The 11,081-nt window shown below is 39.7% G+C and overlaps 1 protein-coding gene across 1 annotated transcript; it reads right to left on the reverse strand.

Annotated features, from left to right (window-relative positions):
• Window positions 1-205: 205 nt before the first annotated feature.
• Window positions 206-10,710, reverse strand: LOC146139990 (beta-1,4-mannosylglycolipid beta-1,3-N-acetylglucosaminyltransferase brn-like). Its single transcript, XM_083391899.1, has 4 exons — window positions 10,211-10,710; window positions 4,514-4,638; window positions 2,144-2,369; window positions 206-1,743 (listed from the first exon to the last, which is right to left on the reverse strand). Exons 1-4 carry the CDS (start codon window positions 10,333-10,335, stop codon window positions 1,173-1,175), a joined length of 1,047 nt encoding a protein of 348 aa, XP_083248025.1. The 5' UTR covers window positions 10,336-10,710; the 3' UTR covers window positions 206-1,172.
• Window positions 10,711-11,081: the final 371 nt, after the last annotated feature.

Below are 11,081 nucleotides of genomic sequence, written 5' to 3' on the forward strand. Positions count from 1 at the left end.
CTCCATAGCCTGTATTTTACCCATTTACGGAACTAAATTAAGGTGCATTTTCTGTAATCCACTCATATTGGTGTCACAATTGAGCAACCCGCATTACATGGTTTAAAAATATTTCACATATGCTATTACACTTTTACAACTTACATTTTGCCGCCTTGACAGTTAAAAAATTTGATACTGCGCATGCGCACGTCGGACTCGGGACTCGGGTAGTTTTACGCGGTCTTACTCGAGTCCCGAGTCCGACTCCGGCAAAACAAACCGACTCCGTCGAGTCCCGAGTCCCAAGTCCGACTCCGACTCCGCAGCCCTGACTGATTGCAACCACGATAAATTCGAATAAGAGGTGTCGATGTTAAGTTAAGAAAAATGAAACCAACTGGCTAAAGGTCACTTTTAGTGAATAGATTTCGGGACACATGTTATTCAGGCCTGAGGCAGAAAACACCTCACGGGAAATACGAATGTAGGCTCTGCCGAAACACGAGATTTCAGATGAATTAAAAGCTATTTTTTAATGTTTGATTACCGATGGCAGTTAAAGCTCTTTGGAGTGTGTAGAGCACCAAAAACGGAATACATTTCATTTTCATGGTTAAAGCGCTTTGCGAAAAACGATGGCCGTAAAAAAATACGTGCAGTAAAGCACGACAGTCGAAAATAAATAACATGCGACATTAGAATAAAACCCTATTTTGTTCCAGAAAGCAAAAAGTTCTTCAATACAGGAATTGCAATATAAATGTAAAAAACACATCTTATGTATCATCACAGCCAGAGCGCAAAACGCTGATAAAATATATTGTTGAGGGACGATAAAAATAGATTTGATTTCGCTTTCTTGATCCAGAAAACCGAACTTTAACTATATCCGTTTGCGATGTAAAGGTAATTGACACATAGTTTATGGCAAGTCACGCGACAAAACGGATTTTCAGTTTCAGTCAAAAAAGGGTTAGGTAATAAGATTGTAACTTTCGACCATTTGGGGAAGGGGCAAATATGATTTGAAGACTTGCCACGAAACGGAAATGCAGCCATATTCTGGGGCTTTTTAAGGTGGCGATGTTCGAGCCATGAGGGACCACCTGCCTTACTAACCGCCGTTTGGTTTTCCTTCCACTTGGAAAGCAATTCTTTTCCGCTGATGCTGCATCCGCAGCCGGGGGGCATCACTTGCAAGTACACAGGGTCTTGTTCTCGGCGAGGCGCAGCGTATTGTTCCATTCTTTGGCCATCATAACGCCGGGAGACTCGTTCATGGTCTTGGGCGGAAAGCCTAAGTAGTGGGTGGCGATTGGCGGCTCAGGCAGGATAATCACCATGTGTGGCGGGATACCAAGCTTCTCTCGCAGAATGCCGGTTATCCACACGTCGTCCACACGCATCGGCCGGTGCGCCTTTGAGATCTCCCAGAGGCGGCGCATAACGCGCATAGAGGTCAAGTACATACCGCCCATGCAGAACTTTGGGTAAACCTCGCCGGGGTACTCGCTAAGCGTCACATACCACTTGCTGATGCGCTCGCGAAACGGTTTCGCGCCCTCGCGTCCGTCGAACAGACAAAGGATCGGGTAGTGCCCGGTGCCGTTCTTTACCGCCCACTCGCGGTGATAGTCGACGGTCTCTTGCAGCCGCGCGAGGTCGACGAGGAAGTCGTCGTCGCCGGTGGCGTAGAAGTAGTCGTCGGGCAGGTTCTCGTCAGCCCACTTCATACCTGTAAGCGTCTTGAACGCTACGTTCCTGCGAACGCACAATAACTTTGAATTAAAGTCGGCTATATATGTGCCTTCAACAAAAACATTGGTATAATGTGCCGGCGAATTGTAGCACACGGATATCAACTGACGATATACAGATAACAGACATACATACATCAATTAGATAAATTTAGATTAACAAAAATCAAAACGTGCGCCAATCTTGCTATGCAAAGGTCGTCAGTTATAAATCTCATTCTTACAAACTAATGACAAATCGTTAATGATTGATCAAATTTAATTAATAGCCGTTGCGTTGTTGTTGTAAAAAAAATTTGGCGTTTAGTGGTCTAAAAAATATGAATGGAAAGATATCCAGATACACTTTCAAGGGACAGTCTCTTCTATTCTCCTATACTTGTTGTTATAGTGTTCCTACTCACTTATAATCATCCGGACCGTCGTAGTGCAAAATGTCGTTATATCTGTTTTTCTCCTCTTCCAAAAGGGCATTGGCGGTCTGGCTTTGTGCCTTGCCAATAACGAAAACGGTCGTGAACCGTCCGCCGTCCACATAGCCCCATAGCGCCCACGTGCGGCGAAGGATTTCTCGATGTCGGGCGTTGCTGACGCTCGACTTGATAAAGACGACCAGGTTCCAAGTCACGTCTAAATAAGTGGTTGGTTACAAATCAACTTCCCAATTGAAGTATAGCTTTGTTTTTTCTCGATGAACCTTATTGAGGTTAGCCGTGAAAATCGAACTTGACTATATGGATTTGATATGGTTTAATAACAAATTTCGTGATATCAAAAGATTCCAACATGTTTATAATTTTATTTTATCCAGGAGCTAGAGTTATAGGCTTTTGTTTGACGTTAATTAATATCTCAAGCAATCACATGTAATACACAGGTCGAATATGTGTGTATTTAATTAAAACCACAAATTGTGAAACAGGTTTTTATCTTATGCTACATATTGAACCTCCTTAAACGTGATTCGATTTGAATGTCGGTACACAAATATTAAACTAATGCCACTTGGTTCCGATATTGCGCACCTTGTTTAGACATTTGAAGGGCTACTAGGTTTCCTGACAGTTGTGTAGGGCTAGGGATAAACGAATTATTACGATTTTCCCGAATTACTCGCTACCGTAGTTTTAAAGCGCGTCAGTAGTGGATTACGATATATAATGAACTTTTGGTCTAAATCATTTGATCTCAACCTTTCATGGGTTGTGATCTCCCATTTCTATTGGCTGAACATCTTGGGACGCCACTTTCGCGTTTCAGAAAAATTGCCATTTAAAGTCGCAAGGGAGGTCACCAGGATCGTAGCATGGGGGTGTTTGAAGTTTTGACGACACCCTTGAAATCCCAATAAATGATTATCACAAAAACCGTGATTGTTGCGATGTTGAACCGCGAACAGTTATGCCTGGCATTAAAAACCTGCCTGGCCTTATTGCCACATAATTACAGCACTTTGTGGCTGTGTTTCTTAGCACGTGACAGCAAACCACGTAATATTAAACAGGCCTGATTACAAAAGAAACATTATTGGTAAAACGACCGGTTAATAACATAGAAAACCAGCATGTAACACTTTTACAAAATTTATGTGTTTCTTTTTTTCAATAGCGCCAAGACGGCCAAGCGCTCTACATCGCAGGTGGCTATCTTAAACGTTTAAATTACCCTTATTCTCGAAAAGAAACGCTCGGCCTTCGCGGTTGTAACAGATGGTATCATTGCATTTACAACAAAACATTATTTAGCAGAACGTGGTAAGTTTTGAAACGATGGTATAAAGCAAATACATTGAAATTTACAGTGTTGCATGCGCAATTGAAATTTACGTGACAATCTGACGTTAATGCGCGTAAACGAACTGAAATGCTGTATTTTTTCGCGTCAAACAGACGATTTGCAAAGTCAAATTTAGGCGTTCTTAGCGTCAATAGTCCACGAAACTTGCAGATAAATTAGAACGATTTAGAAACGCTGCATGCTAAAGACTATATGTTAAACATAAGCCCTTTCACATAGCCTGATTTGCCAGATCGATGTGAAAACATTTACATAACCGAAAAAATTTAACTGGTTCAAAAAATGACTGGTTCAAAACATCAATTTACGTTGCTTTAAACAACTACAAAATGCAACTCGTAAATCTTCACCTGTGGGTCCACCTTTGTCGTGAAAAACGGTTTACAATCAACAGACCTGTACGCCGCATTTCAATAAAATGAGGATTTCCGAACGAACTTCATGGTAAGGTTTACGTGCTGAATTAAATTCGTTTGAACTCACGGGTGAACTCACAGTGGGAAGGAAACTATACAAAAATCCGCTTAAAGTTATCATGTAAAAAGGCGGTTGACGAAGAGACATTTCAAAGTGTGATATTATCACAACATGGTTGTTCGACTCGAAATAGGCGATGGTAAATTCACAACGTTTACCAATATTACACATTTGTTCTAATGGTAATTGGATATATAATGTTCATAGCAGTGGACAGAACAGGCCGCAAGGAATCATATTTAACAACGTGCTGTACATGAGTGTATTCTATGTATTGTTAAAAATAAAATATCGGGGTTTTCAAGATTTTAATTAGGCTATTTTAGAGCGCTTGTCTGTGTATGTGTTTTAACGGTAGAAAAACACGACGGTCCAGGACCTCTTCAGGAAACATTAAAATACGGGGAATCGTTACAAAGTCATAAACTGGAGAAAACAAACGCCAAGAGGATCTGTTCTGCGTTGGCGTGCTCGATTTACTTCAATATTTTGCCTCTTACTTTTTCCCTGCTCACAGGACTCGGACCAGCAGTTCCTGGTTAAGTTGACGTTGGGTTCGGTGATGTAGCTGATGTCCGTGGCGTTGATGTTTGCCAAACTTCGCGACTTGATCTCGGCGTCTTTTCTGGGTCAAGAGAATAAAAATAGGCTGTGGAAGAGTGGTTGCCAAACGGGGTGATGTTTGTACTAAAAGGTGACGAGAAATATTTTGGATTTTGTAACATAATTGTTGCTCGATTTGTCGCACATTGTTTCAGTTGGAAGAAACTGTAATTAGTTAAGATGTAATTTCCTACATTGATGACAGCTGAGGTGTGTTCTTTCGATTTCTTTTATTGTGATATACAGAACAATTACTTGGGGAAAACATAGTTGGGGTGCCTCAATCTATTAAGTTTTTGTGTAGTGTGCCATGAGCCGAAATGGACGAAAACTAATTAAATTATAAACTATAACCCATCTTGTTTTTTTTTTATCATAAAATTAGGTATTGCTCCTAACCGCAAAAACAATCATGGCTAAGCAAATTATTTGCAGGCCTTATTTTCAGGCAACACGCCCCACTATTAGTACCACTGCCTCAGATAGCCGTGTCGTGTGTAGGCGAAAGCCATAACCAGCGTACGTAAACGAGAACGCGTAACACCAGGCCTTTGTGACGTGCAAGAAATATATCGTTTTTATGTTGGGCTTCCTCTGCCCACGCGAGTCGCTGTCACTGAGGTTTGCCGAAATAGGAAGGGAGTGAAAAACAAGCGCTGGTTTCGTGCTGCAGATTGAAAAAAGGGCCTCGATTGCATGCGCGCAATTCATTGCGATACAAATGGGCCTGTCGGCATTTCCCTTGCTTGAATGCGTGCATATTCGTAAACGCTCTCACGTTTTAGTTTGCAATCGTTATCTATATAGCGACATTGCCGGGAAACTGTTCGTTTGCAGAAATTAAGAGAAATAAATCCTTCCTGCGCATGCTAGTTTTGCTTTTTCATTTCTATTTAATCCGTCAAACAATATTCTATCACAGTTTCGCAACTTTTGCGCGTGCTTTTCCGGTTTGGGAAATGTCATGCAGTGGTGGTATTACCATGTTTTGCATCTCGAAAGCACGTTTAAAACTATCTCCTGGGGCTGCGACCGATGCATTTTTGAATTTTAGTTATATATAATCATGTACGAAAGTGTACATGTTACCTTGGACTCTTTGTAGATTGAAAACCACAAATGATTTTACCCTCGATGAAAAGACTTCCCAGTTATAGCAGACTCCTATTACTCACGATACCCGTAAAAGTCATATGTCGATCACCGCCTGTTACCAATGGCCTCATTGACGCCGGTCGGTCGAAGCCCGGCCTACATAAAAGTCTAATTACTTCAGTTGGGCATCAAGTGTTCACCAAAAGAGAAAAATAACAAACAAGCGGCAACCGACTAAAGGAAAAATACCATAGTTTTAAAGAAAGTACCCGTTCGTAAACGTTACGTAAAACGCGGCTCGATAACCTATTTGCGGAATGTGCGTCCAAATATTAACACGAAGAAACTAACTCCGCCTCAAAACAAAAAAATATATATATAACGTCTGTTCTAAAAGCTAAAACACTTGTATGGAGAATCTAAAATAAACGTAAAAAAAGAGTGTTTTATGCAAAATACTTATACAAAGCATAGATTATTTCTTTATATTAACTAAACGTTCTTAAAAGGTATAGTCTTTATTTTTCCTTAACATAACCTATATAGCTGAGGGGTAAGGGTTCACAAGTTGGTAATGCACCACATTAAATTCCACATCGGATTTGCCAACTCTTGCTATAAAAAACACCGTGTCAGAACTAGAAGTGAACTACGTTTAACGACAGCCGAGTTTTTAACATGGAGAATTTTCCTATATTTTCGTCTTACGTTAATGAATAATGACGTCACAAAATAGTGATCGTATTTCTAATGAAATCATAAAAACTAATCAGAAACAGCCAATTAACGTCCAGGAAAAGCGAACCTAAGGCGCACAGCGAAAACATGCGACGTGCGTAGTCAACACTCCTGCCAGGCGCCAGCTGTGAAACCGCTTAGTTGGAGGACATTCGATAACTTCAGGCGAAAAACTAAACCAAGACGGTGAGAAATATGTGTGAGTGGCGTTTGTAGAATGTTAAATCGACTTTCAGCAGCGCAGTTTCCTAAGTTCCATTTAGGGGTCTAGTCTAAATTACAAGCACGCCTTTTGCCACCTGCAATATTGAACAAATATATTTTTTCTGGGTGTTATTACGCCACGATTGGCGCAATATCTGCGCCGAGCTGTGCGCCAAGTCAGCTGAAACACAAGATGCGGTTGAGAGAAAATAAGTTGTGTCAATTCAATTGGACACTCAACACGTGGTCTTAGGATATGCTTACAGAGAATAATTTTGCGTTAACTATCAAACTAAAAAATGGCGACTTTAAAACGTGCATGACAGTCACCATTAAACCACGGTTAAAGAATCTGCTTTAGTTAAAAAAACGCCATTGTTACACCAACACAGCGAATAGCAAGGAACATTTGCTGCGGCCATCTCGACGTTTTTTGCGAGAAAAAAGGAATAAGGTTTGACTTAGCCTTGTCATTCGTGGAATACACATTTGCTAATCAACCAACCTGAACGAATAACGAAAGAGAATATATATCTTGCGTTTACGGTCGACCAAACAAAATACGAAAAGCATAGTTTTGCGTTTAATCTCGGTTTCGCAACAGCAAACAGCGCACATGAAAACAAGTTATGAGGCAGTGACTGGATTTTATTGATTGATTAAGGCGTAGAAAGGCCTACTGCGTAGGGATTGCACGATCGAAAAAGCATGAAGGTTTTAAGAACAATTGGCTTTAAATATTTTATGACGTGGATGTTTGATAGAGGTTCTGTACAAACCCATACAAACTATATTTTGCAAACGCATTACTGAAGCAGTATTTTTTTTAAAGTTCAAACAGATTCAACAACATTTTTTGAAGATTTCCACTTTCGTTCTAAACTAAATTAAACACCTATTTATATCGCACACAACTGACAAATATCAGTGAGCCATTGTTTTCAATAGATGTTTTAAATACCTTATAATAAAATCTCCCAACACCGTATATACACAGTTTGTTTGGTGTGCATCGATTCCAGACTCACACCATTAAAATTACGAAAATACAACCTTGAAATAAAACTTTCTCGCATGAATTGACTCGAATTACAAGTAACGCGCTCATTGTCCTTGGCGCTAAGAAAAGCACACACAAACAAATCATGCTTGTTTGAGGTCCGTGAGAACCAGAGCTAAAAGCAATTCGACGTTTTTAACAGAAACTTTACCTGAAAGTACACTTAACAAGCGAAACAAAGAATATGCAACCTGGGACTTTTTTAATATGAAGAGATATCCTAAAATGATACAAAGTGACAATATTGATATATTAAAAGTTAGAAGACGGTTAAAGACCGAACAAACAGTATAGTGACGCTCACACACAAAAAGACTGACCTTAGAACTAAACCGGTGGTGAAAGCAAGCCAAATGTTCTTTTTTACGAGGCAATACCGCCACCCCCTTCAATGTATTTAAACTAAGCTTTAAGTTGCATATTTGTCCACGATTATGAACGATAATTAATTAATTGTTTCGTAAATTACTTGTTTCAGTCGTCCCGTTGTAACGTCAATTTGCAACATCATTAAAAAATTAGATACCCTTGGAAGACAATTCTTCTACTTTTCCAACATTGTTGGTAATAATCGCTCTACCCTTTCCAACGTGTTTCTAGCCCGGCACTTTTAAACATCCGGGTTCGTGGTAAGTTTAGTAAAACGGCCAATCGATATTATCAGTTATTGTTATACAGTAGGTTGCAGTTCGTTTTTAGAGACAATTTAATGCGTCTGTGATGTAACAGAAACATAAGACTATGTTATTTTAACTTGGTAAAAAACTATTACGAGTTCCTGAGGGAAAGACTTGCGGGTAATTCAAAGGAAGTCATTCATAAAATGACCGATCGGGGAGATTTTTTCGCTTTTCAATTTGGTGCCAGCATCGCCTTTTGTATGCAAAATAACATGTTGTACTATTTGGTGTTCTTCCTGTTGGATATTAAATTTCTTTCATAAAATATAGATTCGGCTCCCTGCTGCATACGGTGCTTGGATAATTACCAAAGAATGCTACATAAATGTTGCAACTTGCACTTTTGAATTTCGCAGAAAGAGTAGCTTATGCTTTACAATGCTTTTCAACCGTTATCAAAGTTTTAAACAAACCAAATTAAAAAACACCCAGTAGGGTATTTCTTTTTTCTTGGTAACCCACCGAGCGCAGGTCGTCGCGCTTCACAACAGTAATTTAAAAATATATATAAACAGCAGGTAAAACATGTATTGCATTTCAACCAAAGTCTAACTCTGTTTTTTAGGTTAGAACATTTGTTTTTTTATTTATGGGTATACTTCAGTAGAATGACAGACTAATGCAAAAATACTTAGATAAACTGTCTATTTATGTCGCAATTACCCACCCTACAAGGCACCATGAAAATTTCAGGTCACTTAAGAGTGAAGGAAAAAAACGAAAACGCCGGGTAAGAGAGGCGTGAATATACAATGCGTCTCCTTTCCATAGCAGCCTGTCACGAAAACGTTGTTTAGGGTTGGGCTAAGCTTGAGGGTTTAGCCACACTTTCGTGACTTGTGGGAGACGCCGTGTGCTACGCTCGGTTAATAAAACCAGCGAATTTTTATGCCTTTTCTTAGTTAGGTCCTGGCGGTGATAGACTAAACTTGGCAGTTCTATAATCGTTATAAAATTTGACCTAAGAATTTTGAGTTAATTCTCAAATTGTACCGAATTTGCGCAGAGCATTGCTGGAAAATGCAATCTCTCATGTTTGTAAAGGTCAGTATTATACTTAATGGTTCAAGTTGATGGATGGCAAAAATAAAATAAGAGATTCTGAGTGATAACAACAGGTGGACTGTGAATCATTGGCACTCGACACGAAACGTTACACGTCACTTCTGACATCACACGCGTCACAACATGCAGCCTACTGTTTGTATGCATAGGGTAGGTCATGCTACAACATGAAACCATTGCGAAAAACTGCACTGTGTACCAAATGCGCAACAACTAAAAAGGTTGTAAATCAGGGGTGTCCAACAAGCGGCACGCGACCTAATAAAAAATGGCACACAAGCCCCCCCAAAAAAATTGTTATTTAGCCAATTGTAAAAAAGCTCAATTTGTTATTCAGCGAATTGTCAAAGAATGTCCAATTTGTTATTCAGCCAATTGTCAAGAAATACTAAATTTGTTACAGAGCCAATTGTCATTGTTTGTTCACAATATAAAAGAATCATCACGAGTGGAGGCTAGCATTCACAGGCTAGCAGCTTGGTGTGAAGAAGCAAAAGTCTGCTCACCGACGGACACTTAATCGCAATAAAACGAATTCCTCCTAGTTTTCCATGTGTAAATAAATAAACGTTTTTATTATTGGTTAAAAATCGCTTTTAAGATTAAAAAGAATTAGTTACAAAACTTTGGCACGGGAAGAAGTTATAAGATAAAAATTGGCACGCCGGCATGTTTGAGTTGGACACCCCTGTTGTAAATAAACAATAATCTATTTTGTGTGTTAAACTATAGCATTCATATCATATATTTACCTTGCCTTGATGATCAATGAAATGAGAGACCAACTAAAGAATAATGAAGTTCCAGCCAATATCAGGTAAACTTTAAAGACTTGGCAATCAGACGGGTGGACCCTACGTCTGCGCACAGTACGCATCCCTAAGCTAAGTCATGAATTAAGATAAAATAAAATTTCTGACAAAAATAGTCGCGACTGTATTACAAAATGTGGGAATAAGTCTCATACACGCGAAAATGGCAAACCATAAACAAAGTTCGTCAAAGTGTGTGCTTTGTGCATGTACCACCCGATGTTACTTGGATTTAGGCGTTTATCATGTGTTTAAACATAGGTGAATAACACGTGTGCTGATTCCTCGCCCGCTCGTTGCGTGTGAACCCGTTAGATTTGTGCGGAAGAGTTATTGTTCAGGCACTACTAGGAAAGAAATAACGACCAATTTACGGCACTTCCCTGGCGATTTGTATAAATATTTATAATTTTAGAGCATGACATTCGTCATTAAGACACACATAAAACAAGCAGCAAAAATATTTGTGGTAATAAGAAACCTTCATAAAAACACTCCTAAAAAGTGCTTACAACGTTTACGTCTGGGCAGTGCACCAAAAACAGCAAATACAGTCATCGAACAGTGGCCGGCGTCTTATTGGACGCTGGAAACGACAATACTTCAGGGTTAAAGCAAGAATCCGGGGGCTTTTAACGAACACGAAAGCTGAACAATCAAACAAACATAATACGCTTGAAAATTACATAACAAAGGGAACATAAAGGGAAGCAATTGCCGCGTCAGGTGCGGTTAGTGCTAACACTGCGCCTTGAATGGTACTCCCTGTCGCCCCACAATCGGAGGAAAATCAATACCAGGGCGATTCCTG

This window comes from Ascidiella aspersa, chromosome 6 (assembly GCF_963924565.1).
Source record: "Ascidiella aspersa chromosome 6, kaAscAspe10.2, whole genome shotgun sequence".
NCBI classification, from domain to species: domain Eukaryota; kingdom Metazoa; phylum Chordata; class Ascidiacea; order Phlebobranchia; family Ascidiidae; genus Ascidiella; species Ascidiella aspersa.